The 23,611-nt window shown below is 35.9% G+C and overlaps 1 protein-coding gene across 1 annotated transcript in view; it reads right to left on the bottom strand.

Moving 5' to 3' along the window:
• Window positions 1–1,033: 1,033 nt before the first annotated feature.
• The window catches only part of LOC145683667 (uncharacterized), a 124,960-nt gene continuing 102,382 nt past the window's right edge, over window positions 1,034–23,611 (bottom strand). The window contains exon 3 of the mRNA XM_081755016.1: window positions 1,034–10,394. Within this exon, the coding sequence (XP_081611142.1) occupies window positions 4,600–10,394 (5,795 nt within the window). The 3' untranslated portion in view covers window positions 1,034–4,599. The remainder of the gene's footprint in view (window positions 10,395–23,611) is intronic.

The raw sequence follows: 23,611 nt of genomic DNA on the forward strand, positions 1-23,611 counted from the left end.
CCTGTGTTTCAACTTGTACATGCCGGATTTACACCATGCTTCAGTTATTTTGTGTGGAACGTTTTCTAAGTTATTGCAAATATAACCACATTGATTTGACACATAGTCTTCCGTTCCAAGCGCTGCTATCGGTTAAATGAATTCCATTCCCGTTGGCGTAGACAGCTGCAAGACTCGCTTAGCAACAGTTGAACCCTTATTGGCTCAACGCGTGTGTCAAGGGCGTGAACTTTACTTCACATTTTTTGCCACGGATCAAGACATTTCGGCTGCACTATAGTTGCTTATTTCGTATTCTTTTCAAGCACTATTTTCTTTCAAAAAATACCAGGGCATTACTTAAGTTCAGTGGGGTAATTAGAATTTTGTTTCGGGGGAGGCTATAGACAACACGTGAATGAGCATTTATATATTTCCTTTTAGATGCCGACAAATTTAAATGAAGTTGCGCATATAACAAATTTATTTCGGGGGTTTGAGTCCGACAGCCCTCCCTTAAATACGCCACTGCTTACGTTGGATCTTGTTTGAAGGCACTTTTGCACTAGCACAAATTTTCCGGTTATAAAATTTTATAACACTGGTTTCAACCTTATTGAGAACTCCTTAGTCTACTAGCCACTCATAAGAATTTTATTGCTGTTGATAAAATATACATATCAAATATCCCATATGTGATGTCATATATGACAAAATTTCCCTTTATCCCTTTTCAAGAAATTTATGTCAAAAATTCCCACAGAATGACATTTTTCCCATGGGTTGGCACACATGTTCGGGAAACATCTACTTTAAAGAAAAGAATCTCTATCTAGAAACAAATAATAATAATAATAATAATAATAATAATAATAATAATAATAATAATAATAATAATAATAATAATAATAATAATAATAATAATAATAAAGATCAAAGTTCTAGCCGTAATAATCTGTTTTGATTTTACAAATCAAAAGTTAATATAATGATACTACTTTTGTATATAAACAAAATATAATTTTATTTTTATGAAATTGTAACAAAGCAGATACAAATTTACAATTTATTTTACAATCGACAGTACATCAGAATGAATAACAATAACACTCAGCAACAAACATTGAGTCACAAACATATCATTGCTTGCGAGACGAGACCAGATGGGACAAATCTCTTTGAATTGAAATATATTCACTTTCCGAGACGACACAGCCAAAGTTTTGTGTGATAGGCAATCCTAACGGCTTGTCTCGGTAAGCGAATAAACTTAAAGTCTTTCAAGAGAAAATGATAAGTTAACATAAGCCTAATCTACTTTAGTTATTGCTTATTTTAACTTATTATTGCCATCTGTGGTTTCTGAGAACCACATACACCATATTCACGAAGGAATTAAATATCGACTGAAAGCCGGGAATTCGTATTATTATTCAGTTCAGAATCTCTCGTCGTAGCGAATTTGAAACTTAAAATATATAAAACGATAATCATGCCTGTTGTTCTATATGGTTGCGAACCATAGTCGCTTACTCTGAGGGAAGAACATAGACTGAAAGTATTTGAGAACAATATCCTGAGAGGAATATTCGGACCCAAGAGGAACGGGAATGGGGAATGGCGGAAACTTCATAACGAGGAACTACATAATTTATACGTTTTACCCAACATTGTTAGGGTCATCAAGTCTAGGAGGCTTACGTGGCCAGGTCATGTAGCTAGGATGGAAGAAAGTACAAACGCTTTCAAAGTCTTAACTGGAAGACCAATCGGAAAACGACCATTAGGAAGACCTAGATGCAGATGGGAGGACAATATTAAGATGGATCTCACAGAAATAGGAATACAAAGTACGTAGAATCTGGCTTGTGAATACTATTAAGAAGGAGAGATGTCCCTGCACGAGTCGGACTTTCTAAGTTAATCGACCTCTGGAACATTTAATAATAGATCGTGCTCACGGAATTCAATGAGTCTTGCCAAACGTACATCCAAACAACGAAATGGACGTGAGATTAACCTTACCAGAGTCTCAAACTGAAAAATCAGGACAACTTATACATGAATTCCATTAGCGTAACATACAAATGAATTAACGTAATTATTTCATTTAAGACTATCTGCAGTGTCCAACAAATGAACATCTAAAAGTAAAATAAAGTGTATTTAATTTGCCTTATAATTTGTTTATGTATTTGTTTTTACTACGAAAATTAATTTAAAACCATTAAAACCACTTTTTTCTTCTGTCCAATAGATGTTCATAAGACTAGAGATACTTTCTATATAAGCATTTGTTCCAGGAACACACGAAAGATACATCACCGTTACGCAGATATTGTTCTTGTCCTTGTACTGTTATCTAACGTCCTTGCACTGTTGTGTAACGTCCTTGCACTGATGAACTATTGTTACCCAGCATTATGAAACGGGAAATTTCTTGCATTCCAGTTCTCAATATTCTGACATATTTCGCACGTAAAAGTATTACAGAAGGTTAAGACCACTTTTTGAAATTGAGACATTTGGATGAGCCGAGAAATGGTTTTGGAATACCAGGACAACTAGTAGAAAACTGGAAGTGTTTTGGTAAACCCAAGACGGATGCTCAGCTTGTGTGAGATTGAACTAGTACGAATCTGATCTAGCTTGAACATGAGTGGAAATTAATTACCGCTAACCCCTTTGAGCATAGGAAGTCTGTGTCCTTAGCGAGCGTGAGCTCAAATATGTAAATGCATGCGAGATCAAGCTATTACGATCGTCATTGAGGATAGCAAACAATACTTTGAGGGAATTTGAACCTGAGCTAACTTGAGCCACATTCAGTTTAATGAGTGCCAAGCACTTTGAGGATAGCAATTCCAAATGACTCTCGATTAGAAATGGGCCATCCACTTAAAATTCATAGAACCTAATGGTGAAGATGTACGAGCGAACTTTGGAGGTGACACGCTTATATACGTGTAATGCAGGCATTATGATTTTCTTGGATTAGGTACTCTCAATCTAAATTCTTAGTTAGTAGTTTCTTATTGAAAGTTAAAAGCCGAAGACGGAGAAATACCCCCCTCCCTTGTTCTATTGGCTACGTCAGTAATTTCCAATTGTCCAATATACATACGACATAGAAGTGTGGGTTTAAATACAACGAGAAAAGAAAGGGGGACGAAATGACGTAGAATACCAAGTGTTTGCAATGTAGGTGCAGTCATAGGTCTAAGAGTAGAATGCATCCAAAAAAAAAAAATGATGTTTTTGTTCGCCTACCATTCCTGTCTTTTCCCAACATCAGGACACTTCCCAACCTTTAATATGAGTACGAAACTATGATGTTTCATGCCTTTCAGTTAGAATAGATTGCTGTAAGTGGTCCACTAGAATAGCTAATTGAACTTCATACTGCCTGATGTTATACTCAAAATTTAGCTTTCCGTCACATGATTATCCCAAGTAGGGTTGAGGAGAAAGATGACATAAAATACTGAATGATAATGAAAGAATTTGTGGAATGAGAACGTGGAGGATACATGAGAGCTTTGAAAAAATATACGTGGAAGATGTTACTTATTTTGTATAACTTGAAACAGAATCAGAAACTCCTAGCACAAGAGGTTCACAATTTTTACTGGAATACCGAACGCACTCAGTTTCTTCAATGTATGTTCAAGTTTTACTTTATTTTGCTTGCTTTCACCTTCACTTTTGTTTGATTCTCCCAATTATATGACACGGATACAAACTCTAACTTATCCAGTACATTTAAGAACACCGGTGTCCCCAGTAGGGCTCTAACTCTCGATGTTTTGACCCGTACACTCGTGAGCTTAATGTATCGAAGAGTTTGGATATATTCATCGGCAAGTCAGCCACAGTGACCAATAAAACAATTTTCTTGTGTCACTTGACAACAAAATATCAGTCTGTTTAAAACACTTACTTCCAACTATCGATGCATGACGTAGGAGCACGCTGTTACAATCGGAGCAATGATAGGGAGAACAGGCAGAGCGAAGGAGTGTGGTATAGAAGAATTGAATAAGCAAGTGTTGGGAGTATACGAATAGCCATGGATTCACGGGTAGTGTATCTGCCAAACCACCGACTACGCCCTCAGTTCTCTTATTGGCTTCTCACCACTGTCTTCATCAGTACTAAGTCTTCGGTATGCTCCTTATTTGATCCGTGTGATTTACGGACAATGGAAACTGTAAGTTGTAACATAATAGAGTATCCAGTTGAAAATGATTGGCCAATAACAGTGTCGCATTGACGATAATACGCAACTGAGAGCTCAGAAAGTATATAGACGATTTCCTGTCCATACTGGCAGAACTTTACGTTTGATATACATCATTTTTGTTCAACGCTTACTTATAGAACGAGGCGAGATGATGTGATAAATTTGTCACTGTGTTCTTGCGAAGTGACCCACTTTATATAATAGAATCAAAGACACTATATATATATGTTATATATATGTTCCATTATCTCGGCAATTTAATCTAGTGAAATTCGACCTATATGAACTTTGCCTCTATGATTTTGAGCTGGCATTGCATTTCATGTCTAGTGATAACTCAGTGCTCTACACTTACTCCTTTATTTCAACTTCAAGTCTTAAATTGTTGAATTTAGTTTCACAATACCTCGTTGTCCACCATTCACGTAACTGGTCCATCTAAAAATCCAGCCAGGTGTCACAGGATTTGCGGTCGTTGATGGCACTTTAGTTTCCAATATCGTGATTTTTGCAGTAACTATAGATCCACTCTGTCCACGTTTTTCTGTAGTTGTATAATTTTCTGTAGACGTATTCAGCAGTACTTGGTTGGTATCAGTAGATGTTGTGGCAGCAGTGGTTGACTTAGAATTTAGTCTATCAACTGTTGATGCACTTGAATTAGAACTTTCGTAAAGTAGTATTGGTTTAGAGTCAATTAACGTTGTATGAATTGTACTTGGATCAGGTTTAAACTCTTCAACTGTCCACACATTTGAATTTGAATCGGAAAGATTTTCGTTCAGTAGTATTGGTTTAGTATCAGTTAGCCCTACAGAAGTAGTAGTTGTATTGGATTTCAATTCATCTATTGCCCATATATTTGAACTATCGTATAACGCTGTTGAAGTAGAATCAGTTAACAAAGGAACACTAGTACGCGAGTTAATCGTCCACACACTTGAATTAGAATCATTACTTTCGTGCTGTAACGTTGGGTTAGTGTTAACTGTTACTGTACGAATGGTACTTGAATCAGACTTAAAATCATCAACCGTAAACACGTTTGAGTGAGAATCTGATAAAATTTCATGCAGTGGTAGAGAATTAATGTCAGCTAAAGAAATATCAATAGCACTTGAGTTAGGCTTGTGTTCTTCTACTGGCCATACGTTAGAATGAGAATTAGAATCAGAGCTTCCATACACAGATACTTGGTCATTGTCAGATGGTACTGTATCGGAAGCAGAGTTAAGTTCTTCAATAATTGCCCATATACTTGAAATAGAATCAAGAAAGCTTGGGTTCAATGGTATTGGACTACTAGAGTTGGTTAACGAGGAATCAGAAGCATTTGCATTGAGTTCTCCAATTGTAGATGTATCAGTATTGGGATCTGAGGAAACACCTAACAACATTTGCTCAGTAAATAATTCAGTTGAAGTATCTTGCAGAGATATTGAGTCAGTAAACACTGTTTGACTTATACTAGAATCAGAATTGACTTCGTCACTTACCCATATGGGAGTGTTATAACTCGATGAATTTTCTCGTAGTGGTATTTGACTTGATTCAGAAAACGTCGAATCCGTAATTGTTGAATCTTCAAACAGCAGTGTTTGGCTTGTATCAGTTAATGCAGTATCAGCAGTAACTGAATTTACTTGCAGTAGGGTTTGAATTAAATCAGTGAATGTGGTATTAATTGTACTTGAACCAAACATAAACTGACCAACTGTCGTTATGTCGTTGCTTGAATCAGAAGAACTGTCGTCCAAAGAGGGTATCATATTAGTCTCAGTCAACATAACGTCGGAAGTACTCGAACCATACTGAAAATCATCAGATATTTTCTCATTATTTATATCTGTTGTACATGAAATGGACTCTGTAAGCCCAGAATCAAATGTTGATGATATTTCAGAAGCGATGTCTGTTGTAACTGTAGTGGCTTCGGATACAGTGGTAAAATCGCTTTCAAATTGAAGAAATTCTCCTGGAGGCATTTCGGAATCCGTCATCATTATCCCTTCTTCACTAGGATCATGGGTAGAATTCATGAACACCTGTGTAGTATGTTGTGTAGGTTCTTTAGAAGATTGTACCACAATTGGAAATAAAGACCCTCCAGGAGACGCCGATGATTGGGAAGAAGAAGTAGTACTTTGTGTGACAGATACGACAGTGGCGTTTTCCACTGATGAAATTCCGGACAATAATAACGATCCTAAAGAAACAATGGAACCAATTGGAAAAATCGGAGGTTGCACTGGTGGGAGTTCTGTAGTAGTAGTAGAAACACCTGTAAAGTTTAGTATAGTTGTTCCATCTGTTGAAGTTCTATCAGTAGATGTTGATGGTATTTCAGTTGTAGTATTTTTAATAGTTACAGTGAACTCAAAAATGGTTGTCAAATTAGTAACCTCAGAAATATTCATCACGACGCCTCCTTCACTAGGACCATGTGTAGAATTTGGTTGTGCTTGCATTGAAGGTTCTGTTGTTACTTCAGTTGATTGATTAATTATTGGAAATAAATTACTTACAGAAGATATCGGTGATTGTGAAGTGCTATTCTCTGTAACAGTTTCTTCCGTTAAAATTCCCGACAGTAGTATAGATCCTATAGAAAGTACGGGTGTGATAGGTAAGATAGGCGGTCGTACTGGTGGTGATTCTGTAGTGGTAGTAGTAGTAGTAATTTCTGTAACTTTTTGAGGCACTGTCTGATCTGTTGAAGTGTGAGATAATGGTTTTTCAGTGGTAATATGTTTTGTAACTGTAGTGAATTCAGAAACAGTGGTAAAATTATTCATTTCAGAACCACTTATCATTATTCCTTCTTCACCAGGACTGTATGTAGTGTTTGTTAATGTTTGTATTGTGGGTATTGCTGACACTTCAGGAGAGGGCTTAATAGTTGAAAACGAAATACTTGAAAGAGATACCGGTGATTGTGAAGTAATATTTTCTGTAACAATTTCCACCGGTAAAATGCCTGACAATATCGATCCTATAGAAACGATGGGTACGATAGGTAAAATAGGCAGTGGCACTGGTGGCGGTTCTGTACTAGTAGTTGAGGAAGTGATGTCTGTAACTCTCTGCGGCATTGTTTTATCCGTTGAAATTGAAATATCAGTAAATGTTGATGGTGTTTCAGTAGTAATGTTTCTTGTAACTGCACTGGATTCAGAAATAGTGGTGAAATTACTAATTTCAGAACCATTCACCATCATCGCTAATTCACCAGGACCGTGCGTAGTATTTGTTAGTGCCTGTACTGTAGGCACCGTTGACACTTCAGGAGATGGCTTAATGGTTGGAAACGAAGTACCTGCATTAGACACTGGTGATTGTGAAGAAGTACTATTTTCCATAACAGTTTCTGCCGGTAGAATTCCTGACAGTAATATGGACCCTATAGAAACGATGGGTGCGATAGGTAAAATAGGCGGTCGCACTGGTGGCGGCTCTGTAGTGGAAGTAGTGAGATCTGTAATTTTTTGTGTGCTTATTCCATCTGTTGAGATAACAGTAAACGTTGTTGACACTCCAGCAGCGGTACTGCTTGTATCTGCACTAAATTCACTTATAGTGGTAAAATTGCTATCGATTTGATGAAATTGTTCAGGAAGAATAGTACTAAATTCAGAACTACTAATCATCGTCCCTTCTTCACCAGGATCGTGTGTAGTATTAATTAGCGTTTGTGTCGTAGATACTGTTGACTCTTCAGATGATGGGAACATAATTGGAAACATAGTACTTTGCGATGATGTTGATGATTGTGAACTGACAGAAGTGCTGTTTTCTAAAATGGTTTCTGTTGGTAAAATTCCCGACAGTAATATCGACCCTAAAGAAGCTATCGGTAAAATAGGTATAATAGGTGGTCGTACTGGAGGTGGCACTGTAGTAGTAGTAGTAGTAGTACTGATCACTGTGAAGTTTTGTGAAATTGTTTCAATCGTAGAAGTGCCACCAAACGTTAATGGCACTTCTGTAAGAGTATATTCTGGAACTACACTGACTTCAGATATAGCGGTGACATTACTCACTCCAGACCCATTCACCATCATTCCTTGTTCGCCAATATCATGAGTAGTATTTGATACCGGTTGTGTCGTGGGTTCTGTTGGAGCTTCAGAAGATGCCATTATAATTGGAATTGCAGTCCCAGGTGATTCTGATGAAGTACTATTATCTGTAACAGTTTGTGAAGACAAAATTCCGGAAAGTAATATCGACCCTAAAGAAACTATGGGCGCGATAGGTAAAATAGGCGGACGTACTGGAGGTGATTTTGTAGTAGTACTGATCTCTGTGAAGTTTTGTGTAATTGTTTCAATCGTAGAACTACCAAAAAACGTTAATGGCACTTCTGTAAGAGTATATTCTGGAACTACACTGACTTCAGATATAGCGGTGACATTACTCACTCCAGACCCATTCACCATCATTCCTTGTTCACCAATATCATGTGTAGTATCTGATACCGGTTGTGTCGTGGGTTCTGTTGGCGCTTCAGATGATGCTACTATAATTGGAATTGCAGTCCCAGGTGATTCTGATGAAGTAGTGTTATCTGTAACAGTTTGTGAAGGTAAAATTCCTTGAAGTAATATCGACCCTAAAGAAACTATGGGTAAAATAGGTATAATAGGTGGTCGTACTGAAGGTGGCTCTGTAGTAGTAGTAGTAGTAGTAGTAGTAGTAGTAGTGCTGATCTCTGTGAAATTTTGTGTATTTGTTTGATTCGTGAAACTACCAGCAGCTGTACCACCAGTAACTCCAGTGACATAAGGTACACTGGTAACATTAATCATTGCCAAACCACTCACCATAGTTACTTCTTCACCAGAATCATGAGTAGTATTTGATAGCGATTGTATCGTGGATTCTGTTGGCACTTCAGAAGATGGCATCATACTTGGAATTACACTCCCTGGTCTTTCTGCAGAAGTACTATTATCTGTAACAGTTTGTGAAGGTAAAATTCCTTGAAGTAATATCGACCCTAAAGAAACTATGGGTAAAATAGGTATAATAGGTGGTCGTACTGGAGGTGGCTCTGTAGTAGTAGTAGTAGTAGTAGTAGTAGTAGTACTGATCTCTGTGAAATTTTGTGTATTTGTTTGATTCGTGAAACTACCAGCAGCTGTACCACCCGTAACTCCAGTGACATAAGGTACACTGGTAACATTAATCATTGCCAAACCACTCACCATAGTTACTTCTTCACCAGAATCATGAGTAGTATTTGATAGCGATTGTATCGTGGATTCTGTTGGCACTTCAGAAGATGGCATCATACTTGGAATTACACTCCCTGGTCTTTCTGCAGAAGTACTATTATCTGTAACAGTTTGTGAAGGTAAAATTCCTTGAGGTAATATCGACCCTAAAGAAACTATGGGTAAAATAGGTATAATAGGTGGTCGTACTGAAGGTGGCTCTGTAGTAGTAGTAGTAATGGTGGTTGTAGTACTGATCTCTGTAAACTTTTGTGTATTTGTTTGATTCGTGAAATTACCCGCAGCTGTACCACTTACCATAATTTCTTCTTCACCAAGACCATGAGTAGTATTTGATAGCGGTTTAACTTGTAAGGAAGCACTAGAGTTTGTAACAGTTTGTACTTGTGAAATCCCGGACAGTAATAATGATCCTAACGAAATAATTGGTAATATAGGTATAATAGGCGGTCGTACTAGTGGCCGTTCTGTAGTAGTAGTATTTGTCAGCGATTGTGTCGTCGGTTCTGTTGATACTTCGGAAGATGGTAGCACAATTGGAGAAACTGGTGATTGAGAAGAAACAAAAGTACTGTTTTCTGTAGGAGCTTCAACAGTGGCGTTTCCTGAAGTTAAAATTTGTGACAGTAATATCGATCCTAATCCTATAGGTACAATAGGTAAAATCGGCGGCCGTATAGGTGGTGGTTCCACAGTAACAGTAGTAGTAGGAAGAGTAGTAGTAGTAGTAGTAGGAACAGTAGTAGTAGTAGTAGTTTCTGTTTCTTCTTCAGGTATTTCTGTAACTTGCTCTTCTTCTTCAAGAAGGGAATAAGGAAAGAGGTTTTGGGGAGCAAAACTGTTTAGTGGATAGGCATCGAACCAAGGAACAGGTCTTATAAGAGGGAGGGGAAAGGGTAAAATTGAACTTGGGAAGCCTCCATTGGTGATCAGCCCTGGAAGAAACAGAAAAATAAATAGATAACAAAATGTAAATAAAATGACAAGAATATACTAAAAATAGAATACAAGAGAGGTTGTAAAATACAATAAGCAAGAGTTCCTCTCGCACTGGAAGTATGAAACCTTCAGTATGTTATCAGCTTCACTTTTTCTCTTTTTCTGTCACAACTTAACATTACATATATATCGCCATTACAAACCTCATTCAAATTTCACTGTTGCCACTATACAATATTGTAATATCTAGTGGAGATAAGTAAAGGTTTACTCATTCAAAGATGTGAAAGCTCTATTATGAGTGCTTTATAAAGTACGTAATTGTCATTATTTAACTTGTTCACTAATTTATTTTGATGATTTCTTTAACGTAAGGAAGTTACGGTATCACATCGTTCTTCAAGCATTTAACAACGTACATTCATACATAAATGCATAAAATATGACATAGTCGGATACACAATGAATACAAGTGATTACAAGAATAGTATTTTAGTCTGTTCAATGAAAGTAATTATTTTAAGAATAATAGTTCCATTATTGATTGATTCCTAATCAATCAATTTCTCAGAATCGGCTCCTTCTACATTTGTTGGTGAAATATGAACCCTATAAAAGTTGTAAGCATTTAAAAATACTATTAGGACATTTTATAGTTCTGCTACGTAATAAAGGAAGTATAGGATGGATAGTAGAGAAGAAATATTTAGAGAGTTTCAAAATGTGACGTTGGAGGAAGATGGAGAAAATAAAATGGATGGAGAAGGTAACAAACGAAGATGTTCTAAAACGGATAGGAGAGAGGACACTTATAACCAACATCCTTCGTAGGAAGGCTCTTTGGATTGGACACAGCTTGGGAAGAAATTCTTCTTCATACTGCCATAGGAAGAAAGATGGAAGGAAAGCGAAGGATAGGAAAAAGAAGAAAACAACTAAACGATTATTTGAAAACTATATGAAAATATTGGGAGTCAAAAGAGCAAACTGAAGATTGAGAGACGTGGAAGAAACATTTCTCGGCCCAAATCTAAAATTAAAAAAAAAAAAAGAAAAACCTTATTATTTCCAGAACCTGCCAAAAGAAGGAGAAATGAAGAGGTCTTGCGGAGTTCATAGTTTAAGTAGGACTTTATTATGCATCTAGTCTTAGCTCATATCTTTTTACAGTTGTGATGGACGGGCTTACAGAGGATATCCAAGAGTTAGCACCTTGGAATAATGCTATTCGCAGACATGGTGCTGGTGAATGAGAGCAAGATAGATGTGCGAGAGTAGTTAGATCTCTGTCCTCCATTGGAGAGCAAATGGCTTAGAATTAGTAAAACCAAGACAGAACATCTACATTGTCTTTTTAAGATAAATGTAATGGATAATGCAAAAATACGACTGGGCGAAGAATGGGTGGTAATGACAAGGAAATTCAAGTACTTAGGATCAATACTACAGAAAAATACAGGAATAGAATATGTAAACAGTAGAATTAGCAGTGATTTGACAAAATGGAGGAAGCGGCAGGAATATTACGTGACTGTAGGATACCAATACGCCTTAACACTGCATCTCTCAGTGGAGCCCAACGGACCCCACGACTATGCTTGGCAGTTTATTTTACGTATTGACTTAACTCGAATTAAATGTTAAGCCGTTACTTTTGCTATTTTTGATTGTTCTTTTCTAGGGATGGTATCGAGACGAGACGAGACGAGACTTTGTACAGTCTCGGTCTCGTCTCGGTTGATAAATAACGGTCTCGGTCTCGGTCTCGTCTCGAGTAAAAAATACCGTCTCGGTCTCGGTCTCGTCTCGGTCAACAGTTGCTTGTCTCGATCTCGGTCTCGGTCTCGAGTACCAAGTCTCGGTCTCGTCTCGAAAGTCTCGAAATAAATAGTGTGAAATTAAAATAGTGAAAGTATTATTCTCATACAGTCTGTCGTTTTCGCTTATTTTTTCCTTTGATTTTGACTTAGAATTATGGTATGGTGTACCTCTTCGTAGCTAATTTGCTAGTGCTAATGCTTTCGATGCGCGTATTCCAGGTTCAATGATCAGTGGGTATATAACCCTAAAACCCTAATAGAACCCATATTTCACTTTCAGCAATAGACTTTGTCTCATATAGCCTCAGAACTGCCTATACAATTAAACTCTATTAAATTAACTCCAGTACTATTCAGTAGTTTATTTCCTTCATTTGAATCAGAATTGTTCAATACCTCCTAACGGATAACGGAACACATAGCAGCACGAATATATTTAATCGTACCGAAATTGAAACTTGACAATTTCTCATTTATTATTCAATACATTCTGCTTTGACTGTCCTTTTAAAAACAGAATATAACGTTCATTATCTTAACAAATAGGGTAAATTATTAATAGGATAAATTATTACTACAATATACGTATTTTTGTTTGAAATTGATGAAATGCTTTATTACCATTTCATATCTCCGTGTTTAATTGACACTTTATAACACGAACGTCCTGAACCTTGTGATGGGAGCTACTACACTCATCTTTGCTATGTGAGGTCTCGAGTTGGATCACAAAACAAGTTAGATTCAAAGTCCGGTGTTTCGTATAATTCGCGTCTCATTTTAAGGGCATTCTGTTTATTATACAAGTTCATAAGGTCGTAAGTACATATCCACATATCCAGTGCCGTAACATAAATTAATCTTATTCCTGAGTTCCCAACGGTGCATGCAATCTTTATTCGAGAAAACGAATCTTGTGTTCATTACGTTGAAATTTTATATTGATAAAAATTACTTGCGAAACATGGGCATACATATTATATAAGTATATAGGAGTAGTAGGCCCCCCGTTATATGCAACTGAGTCAGCAAAAATTTTTTGTGACGTCATAGGTCAAAGGTCAATGACCTTGGCCCGGGGTCAATGACCTAGGGGTACCTAGGACCACCCCCTCTAAATTTTGGCAGGGGTACCATGGCCCACCCCCTAAATTTTGGCAGGGGTACCTAGGACCACCCCCCTTAAATTTTGGAAATTGCCAAATCTAAAAATTTGGTATGGTAGCCTAGGACCACTGTATGTACCTCTATTAGTATTGGGTGTCTATGTCGTTCCCTTTCATGGGTAAAAAATTGCCAAAAAGTCAAATTTCGGGGGTTTTTGACCTAATTTATCCCCTTTGATGAGGTGTTATTACCCTATATGGTTATATGGGCGTATACAGGGGTCCATTACCTTTCATAAGACATGGGTATATTAATGCACCCTTGAAAATTTTGGGAGGGGTACCTTGGCCCACCCCTTAAATTTTGGAAATTGACCAATTTAAACATTGGGTATTATAGTACAGGACCCTAATATGTATTATGATAAATTTGGGTGGTCTACCTCATTCCCTTCTAGGGGTACAAAATTGCCAAAATATAAACGTAAGCAATACGTTATACCACGTGTTTGGTTTTTGGTCGATTTTATCTCCTTGGATGAGGTGTTATTATCCTATATAGTTATATGGTCATGTATAGGGGTCCATTACCTTTCATAAGATATGGGTATATTGGTGGACTCCTTTAAAAATTTGGGAGGGGTACTTTGGCCCACCCCTTAAATTTTGGAAATTGCTCATTTTATATATTTGGTATTATAGTACTGGACCCTAACATGTATTATAATAAATTTGGGTGGTCCACCTCGTTCTCTTTTAGGGGTACAAAATTGCCAAAATATAAACGTAAGCAATACGTTGTACCACGTGTTTGGTTTTGACCTAAGTTATCCCCTTGGATGAGGTCCTATTACCTTATATGGTTATATGGTTATGTATAGGGGTCTTGGGTATATTAATGCACCCATTGAAAAATTTGGGAGGGTTGCCTTGGCCCACCCCTTAAATTTTGGAAATTGACCAATTTAAACATTTGGTATTATAGTATAGGACCCTAATATGTATTATGATAAATTTGGATGGTCCACCTCGTTCCCTTTTAGGGGTACCAAATTGCCAAAATATAAACGTAAGCAATACGTAGTACCACGTGTTTGGTTTTGACCTAATTTATCCCCTTGGATGAGGTCCTATTACCTTATATGTTTATATGAGCGTATACAGGAGTCTATTGCCTTTTATAAGACATGGGTATATTGGTGCACCCCGGGAGGGGTACCTTGGCCCACCCCTCCAATTTTAGAAATTGCCCAATTTAAACATTTGGTATAATAGTATAGAGCCCTAGTATGTATCACTATAAATTTGGGTGGTCCACCTCGTTCCCTTTCATGGGTACACAATTGCCAAATTTTAGTACAACCACGTGTTTGGTCTTTTGACCTAATTTATCACCTTTGATGAGGTGTTATTATCCTATATCGTTATATGGGCGTATACAGGGGTTCATTACCTTTCATAAGACATGAGTATATTAATGCACCCCCTTGAAAAATTTGGGAGGGGTACCTTGGACCACCCTTTAATTTTGGAAATTGACCGATTTAAACATTTGGTATAATAGTATAGGACCCTAATATATATATTACTGTAACTTCGTTCCCTTTTAGGGGTACAAAATTGCCAAAATATAAACGTAAGCAATACGTTGTACCAAGGTTTCGTTTTTTACCTAATCTATTCCATTGGATGAGGTCCTATTACCTTATACGTTATATGGTCACGTATGGGGATTCATTTCCTATCATAAGACATAGGTACATTTGTGCACCCGGGAGGGGTACTTTGACACACCCCTTTAATTTTGGAAATTGTCCCTTTTATATGTTTGGTATTATAGTATAGGACCCTAATATAAATTACTATAAATTTTGGTGATTCACCTCGTTTCCTTTCATGGGTACGAAATTACCAAATTTTAGTACAACCACGTGTTTGGTTTTGGCTCAATTTATCCCCTTGGATGAGGTCCTATTACCTTATATGGTTATATGGTCATGTATATATTGGTCCATTTCCTATTATAAGATATGGGTACATTGATGCTCCCTTTAAATTTCTGGAAGGGGTACCATGGCCAACCCCCTTAAATTTTGGAAATTTTCCAATTTGAGCATTCGGTATCATAGTACATGCCTCAACATGTATCATGATAAATTTGGGTGGTCCATCTTGTTCCCTTTCATGGGTAAAAATTGCTAAAATATAAACATAAGCAATATGTTGTACCATGTGTTTGGTTTTTGGCCCAGTTTCTCCCCTTTGATGAGGTTCTATTACCTTATATGGTTATATGGTCATGTATATGGGTTCATTTCCTATCATAAGACATGGGTACATTGACGCACCCTTTAAAAAATTTGGGAGGGGTATCTTGGCTCATCCACTCATTTTTAGAAAATTGTTTAATATAAGCATTTGGTATCATAGTACAGGAGTTAAATATGTACCACTATAAATTTGGATGGTCCACATCGTTCCCTTTCATGGGTAAAGAACTACCAAAAAATCAAATTTCGGAGGTTATTGACACCTATTTAGCACGTTATATGGTTTATTACCTTTATATGTTTTTGTTCTCTTTTAAATTTGGGAATTATCAAATAACAAAATTCGGTAAACGTTTTCTAGGACCAATTGGTGTTCCTCTTATGACCAAATATTCAAAATTTAAAGGTTATTGACCCGCTTTATTATTGAATAAGTACAGGATTTATTACTTTTTCATAAGACACAGGTGTATTTGTGTACCAATCTTAAATTTTGGGAGGAGGTACATTTCTTATTGTCATATCAATAATTGGTAATTGGATAGTATCTCATTCATTGGGTAAATCATTATGATCACGTGATCAGTTATTAACCTATGATGGGATTAGGAGTCCAGAACATTGGTACATTGAAACTTTGTAGGATAATTTGAGAATGCGTCATTGGTTTTGATTATTCCCGCCAAATATAAACGTAAGCAAGACGTTGTACCACGTGATTGTCCTTGATGAGGTAGTGTACATTGATTCATTTCCTTTGTTGTGGTACTTCTTAAGTTTGAGTACACACACTTTTAGAAAACAGTTGGTTCTACTCAGGTAAACAATTGACAGACATTATTGACCTTATTGAACATATAATGATATGATTAATTCTAAGACTTAGGTATATCAAGAGAAGTATTATTTAAATTTGGGAATGGTGATAAACAGAATTTTAACATAAGGCGTGAAATTTGAAACAATACATTGAACTTTAGTCACAGCTCATAGTCTAAGATCATTGGTGGTGATTGATTTGAAATCTGATAGCTAACCTTATGACTCATAGACGAAAGGCAATACATGCTACAACAGTTTGAAATTTAATCATAAGGTGATGTAATCTGACACTAGCAAAGTTATTGTTGATGCAATTTGATTGGTTGATCACTATCTTTCGTGCAATCTGATTGGTTGCTGATTTTCAAATCTTTGCTGCATTCAGTTTTAAGTTTTGTTTATCATTTAAAAATCTTGGTTTCGTTTAACATTTTGCACTCACTGATAAATATGATCAAAACCGTTTATTTGTTAATCGAATAGTTAAAAACCGGATAAAGTTTGACGGTTAACCGTGAAACGTAAATTTTTTGAAATTTTTGTTTGAAAACTCTTGTTTCAAATTTGTTTGAATTTTTTGTTTCAGAATTTTGTTTGAAATTTATGTTTCAAAATTTTTTGTTTGAAAATTTTTTTGTTTGAAAATTTTTAATTTTTTTGTTGCAAAATTTTGTTTGAAAATTTGTTGTTTAAAATTTTTTGTTCGAAATTTTTGTTTTGAAATTTTTCGTTTCCAAATTTTTTTGTTCAAAATTTTTTGTTTCGAATTTTATTTTTCAAAATTTTGTTTGAAAATTTTTTCGTTTTAAAATTTTGTTTGCAAATTTTTTCGTTTCAAAAATTTTGTTTCAAAGTTTGGTTTGACATTTTTAAAAGTTTGTGCACTCATTAATAAAGAACCGGAACTGTTTAGAACTAAAACCTCTGGCAACATTGTGGCGCAATAGTACACGTCAGAACATAGGGTTGTACTTGAAATGAAAAAAACACGATTCATTGAAATGGATCATTTTATTACACTCCACATACATCCATACCAGATAGTGGTTCTGGATATTGTCGATACAATGTATTTTGAACTTGCACTAGTTTGTCTTTAGCATATAATTTTAATTCCAATTGAAGTCTTTTAAGGTCTATTGCGATATCAATTGGTGGAAACTCAATGTCCATTTGATCACAAATAAACTGTTTATCAATACAGGTATGCACCCACGAACGATGTTGACAACCATCACAATATCTAGATACATGTTGTACAATATGCATAACACATTTTTCAAAATAGTACTTTTTCAGGAATATACTTGTTTTGTTACACACTTCCACTGTATGTTTCACACACTGAAATACGCTGATAAATTTGTTCCATTCCGTTTGCGTTAGATACACCATGTTGCGAGGGGCATGAAATGTACTCTTTTTACGTAACAGCACCATCTTCTCTTCGAGGACTGTACGCATCACCACTTCATGATTTGAGCCTAATGATTTGACTATGGTCACATTTAGCTCATCATGAAAATAATCGTTCATTTGGTCGATTCGTGAACATAATATTTGCCATTCTTCACAGGTCAGTTGTACACCAAATTGTTCTGCTTTGCCCAATCGAATCACTGGTTCAAATGTTCTAGCACTGATACCAATCATCACATGTTTTGTTTGAAATATATTTATTGGATAATAGCTTGCGAAGATGAACTCTTTATCGTTAGAAGTACACATCTTTCCTCCTGAAAAGCACTTGCTCAAATGATTTCGCGGTATTGGTTGATTTATAGAACTACGGCTGACGTCATAGGAAGGAATGTGCTGACGTTTGAATTCATGGTTTCTTCACAGTTGCTGACCTCATGCTGACCAACCAAATTCATACAACTATGTCTGACGTGTTGATGTTTGAATTCATGATTTCATCACAATGGCTGACGAATCCGGCTATGTACTAAATTCAAATTGATGACTTCGACCCAAGAATCCTTTGTAACATAAAGATACAGATCCAGTATTTAAGAAACGCAGCAGTTCTTCTTGTTTTGATGCCTCCATGGGAAAATATCTTGCTGGTAAAATTATATTCTTATCATTTTCAAGCTTCACTACGATTCTTAATCCAAACTTTGTAGGGATTATTTGGCTAGCTAAGATTCTATAAGGTACATTCTGTTGTAAATCAGTAATCTTGGTAAATGATTTCATCACATCACGTGTGTTTAGAAACTGCAGACAAGTAGCCATGATGATGTTATCATGAATACTAACGCGAACGATGATGCAAAACTGATGACGTTGCATTATCATGTTCTGATGTGTACTATTGCACCACAATGTTGCCAGAGGTTTTTGTTCTAAACAGATCCGGTTCTTTACTAATGAGTGCACAAACTTTCAAACAAAAATCTTTGAAACAAAATTTTGAAACGAAAAAAATTCAAACAAATAATTTCAAACGAAACAAATTCAAACAAAATTTTGAAGCGAAAAAAATTTCAAACAAAATTTTGAAACAAAAAATTTCAAAACAAAAAATTTGGAAACGAAAAATTTTAAACAAAAATTTTAAAACAAAATTTTCGAACAAAAATTTTCAAACAAAAAATTTCAAACGAAAAAAATTTCAAACAAAAATTTCAAACGAAAAAATCTCAAACAAAATTTTGAAACAAAAAAATTTCAAAAAAAATTTTCAAACAAACATTTTTCAAACAAAAATTTCAAACGAAAAGTTTCAAACAAAAATTTGAAACAAAATTTTCAAACAAAAATTTTCGAAACAAACATTTTTAAACTAAAAATATCAAACGAAAAAATGTCAAACCAAAGTTTCAAACTTTTTAAATGTTAAAACAAAACTGAATGCAGCAAAGATTTGAAACTCATCAACCAATCAGATTGCACGAAAGATAGTGATCAGCCAATCAGATTGCACGAAAGATAGTGATCAACCAATCAAATTGCATCAACAATAACTTTGCTAGTGTCAGATTACATCACCTTATGATTAAATTTCAAACTGTTGTAGCATGTATTGCCTTTCGTCTATGAGTCATAAGGTTAGCTATCAGATTTCAAATCAATCACCACCAATGATCTTAGACTATGAGCTGTGACTAAAGTTCAATGTATTGTTTCAAATTTCACGCCTTATGTTAAAATTCTGTTTATCACCATTCCCAAATTTAAATAATACTTCTCTTGATATACCTAAGTCTTAGAATTAATCATATCATTATATGTTCAATAAGGTCAATAATGTCTGTCAATTGTTTACCTGAGTAGAACCAACTGTTTTCTAAAAGTGTGTGTACTCAAACTTAAGAAGTACCACAACAAAGGAAATGAATCAATGTACACTACCTCATCAAGGACAATCACGTGGTACAACGTCTTGCTTACGTTTATATTTGGCGGGAATAATCAAAACCAATGACGCATTCTCAAATTATCCTACAAAGTTTCAATGTACCAATGTTCTGGACTCCTAATCCCATCATAGGTTAATAACTGATCACGTGATCATAATGATTTACCCAATGAATGAGATACTATCCAATTACCAATTATTGATATGACAATAAGAAATGTACCTCCTCCCAAAATTTAAGATTGGTACACAAATACACCTGTGTCTTATGAAAAAGTAATAAATCCTGTACTTATTCAATAATAAAGCGGGTCAATAACCTTTAAATTTTGAATATTTGGTCATAAGAGGAACACCAATTGGTCCTAGAAAACGTTTACCGAATTTTGTTATTTGATAATTCCCAAATTTAAAAGAGAACAAAAACATATAAAGGTAATAAACCATATAACGTGCTAAATAGGTGTCAATAACCTCCGAAATTTGATTTTTTGGTAGTTCTTTACCCATGAAAGGGAACGATGTGGACCATCCAAATTTATAGTGGTACATATTTAACTCCTGTACTATGATACCAAATGCTTATATTAAACAATTTTCTAAAAATGAGTGGATGAGCCAAGATACCCCTCCCAAATTTTTTAAAGGGTGCGTCAATGTACCCATGTCTTATGATAGGAAATGAACCCATATACATGACCATATAACCATATAAGGTAATAGAACCTCATCAAAGGGGAGAAATTGGGCCAAAAACCAAACACATGGTACAACATATTGCTTATGTTTATATTTTAGCAATTTTTACCCATGAAAGGGAACAAGATGGACCACCCAAATTTATCATGATACATGTTGAGGCATGTACTATGATACCGAATGCTCAAATTGGAAAATTTCCAAAATTTAAGGGGGTTGGCCATGGTACCCCTTCCAGAAATTTAAAGGGTGCATCAATGTACCCATATCTTATAATAGGAAATGGACCAATATATACATGACCATATAACCATATAAGGTAATAGGACCTCATCCAAGGGGATAAATTGAGCCAAAACCAAACACGTGGTTGTACTAAAATTTGGTAATTTCGTACCCATGAAAGGAAACGAGGTGAATCACCAAAATTTATAGTAATTTATATTAGGGTCCTATACTATAATACCAAACATATAAAAGGGACAATTTCCAAAATTAAAGGGGTGTGTCAAAGTACCCCTCCCGGGTGCACAAATGTACCTATGTCTTATGATAGGAAATGAATCCCCATACGTGACCATATAACGTATAAGGTAATAGGACCTCATCCAATGGAATAGATTAGGTAAAAAACGAAACCTTGGTACAACGTATTGCTTACGTTTATATTTTGGCAATTTTGTACCCCTAAAAGGGAACGAAGTTACAGTAATATATATATTAGGGTCCTATACTATTATACCAAATGTTTAAATCGGTCAATTTCCAAAATTAAAGGGTGGTCCAAGGTACCCCTCCCAAATTTTTCAAGGGGGTGCATTAATATACTCATGTCTTATGAAAGGTAATGAACCCCTGTATACGCCCATATAACGATATAGGATAATAACACCTCATCAAAGGTGATAAATTAGGTCAAAAGACCAAACACGTGGTTGTACTAAAATTTGGCAATTGTGTACCCATGAAAGGGAACGAGGTGGACCACCCAAATTTATAGTGATACATACTAGGGCTCTATACTATTATACCAAATGTTTAAATTGGGCAATTTCTAAAATTGAAGGGGTGGGCCAAGGTACCCCTCCCGGGGTGCACCAATATACCCATGTCTTATAAAAGGCAATAGACTCCTGTATACGCTCATATAAACATATAAGGTAATAGGACCTCATCCAAGGGGATAAATTAGGTCAAAACCAAACACGTGGTACTACGTATTGCTTACGTTTATATTTTGGCAATTTGGTACCCCTAAAAGGGAACGAGGTGGACCATCCAAATTTATCATAATACATATTAGGGTCCTATACTATTATACCAAATGTTTAAATTGGTCAATTTCCAAAATTTAAGGGGTGGGCCAAGGCAACCCTCCCAAATTTTTCAATGGGTGCATTAATATACCCAAGACCCCTATACATAACCATATAACCATATAAGGTAATAGGACCTCATCCAAGGGGATAACTTAGGTCAAAACCAAACACGTGGTACAACGTATTGCTTACGTTTATATTTTGGCAATTTTGTACCCCTAAAAGAGAACGAGGTGGACCACCCAAATTTATTATAATACATGTTAGGGTCCAGTACTATAATACCAAATATATAAAATGAGCAATTTCCAAAATTTAAGGGGTGGGCCAAAGTACCCCTCCCAAATTTTTAAAGGAGTCCACCAATATACCCATATCTTATGAAAGGTAATGGACCCCTATACATGACCATATAACTATATAGGATAATAACACCTCATCCAAGGAGATAAAATCGACCAAAAACCAAACACGTGGTATAACGTATTGCTTACGTTTATATTTTGGCAATTTTGTACCCCTAGAAGGGAATGAGGTAGACCACCCAAATTTATCATAATACATATTAGGGTCCTGTACTATAATACCCAATGTTTAAATTGGTCAATTTCCAAAATTTAAGGGGTGGGCCAAGGTACCCCTCCCAAAATTTTCAAGGGTGCATTAATATACCCATGTCTTATGAAAGGTAATGGAATCCTGTATACGCCCATATAACCATATAGGGTAATAACACCTCATCAAAGGGGATAAATTAGGTCAAAAACCCCCGAAATTTGACTTTTTGGCAATTTTTTACCCATGAAAGGGAACGACATAGACACCCAATACTAATAGAGGTACATACAGTGGTCCTAGGCTACCATACCAAATTTTTAGATTTGGCAATTTCCAAAATTTAAGGGGGGTGGTCCTAGGTACCCCTGCCAAAATTTAGGGGGTGGGCCATGGTACCCCTGCCAAAATTTAGAGGGGGTGGTCCTAGGTACCCCTAGGTCATTGACCCCGGGCCAAGGTCATTGACCTTTGACCTATGACGTCACAAAAAATTTTTGCTGACTCAGTTGCATATAACGGGGGGTCTACTACTATAGGTAATTCGAGTTATCTGTATCTATTTTTTTCTCACTCCCCAAAACAAGTGATTCTTAACTTTCTAGTTTTCTTCTGTATTAATTTTCGTAGTTTTGCTGCACCATGATGGATTGAATAGTCAAAAATACTTTTTTTCGCTCTATGACTTTCATTAAATTTTGGATCCACTTTTAGCCTACCTTACCTAGTAAAAGTTATATATATAGTCTTAGTTGAGGAACCAGTTTTTCGCTTCTGTAAAATTACGAAATTATCACTTGATTTAGTTTACCTCCGAGGTTTAGATATAATAAAATCATCACCATCATCATAATCAACCATTATCATTCCATTGCTGGATGAAGGTCTTTCCAAGTCCACAACTATCCAACTTGGGCAATTCTTTTCCAGGTTACTCCTCAGTGGCTCTTGATTTCATCAAACCTTCTTGTATGCGGAGGTTCCCTAGGCTGTTTTTGTCTTGTGGTGTCCAATCTAGAATTGTTTTCGTCCGTCGATCATAATTTCTTCTTGCAATACTTCCAGCATATTTTCCAGCTCATATTAAATTATTTCATTAGCATTATCAGTATTCAATTCTATATATTTGGGCTACAAATAGTTCGAATTCGCTACTTTCGGAGTACAGACACGCTACCTTTTAATCTTCGGATCCGGCAACACTGACTGAATGATTTAAATCAACATAATGTGAGAACCCCCAATTGGTCTAGCG

Source organism: Thermobia domestica, chromosome 4 (genome assembly GCF_964235325.1).
Source record: "Thermobia domestica chromosome 4, izTheDome1.hap1.1, whole genome shotgun sequence".
Lineage (NCBI taxonomy): Eukaryota > Metazoa > Arthropoda > Insecta > Zygentoma > Lepismatidae > Thermobia > Thermobia domestica.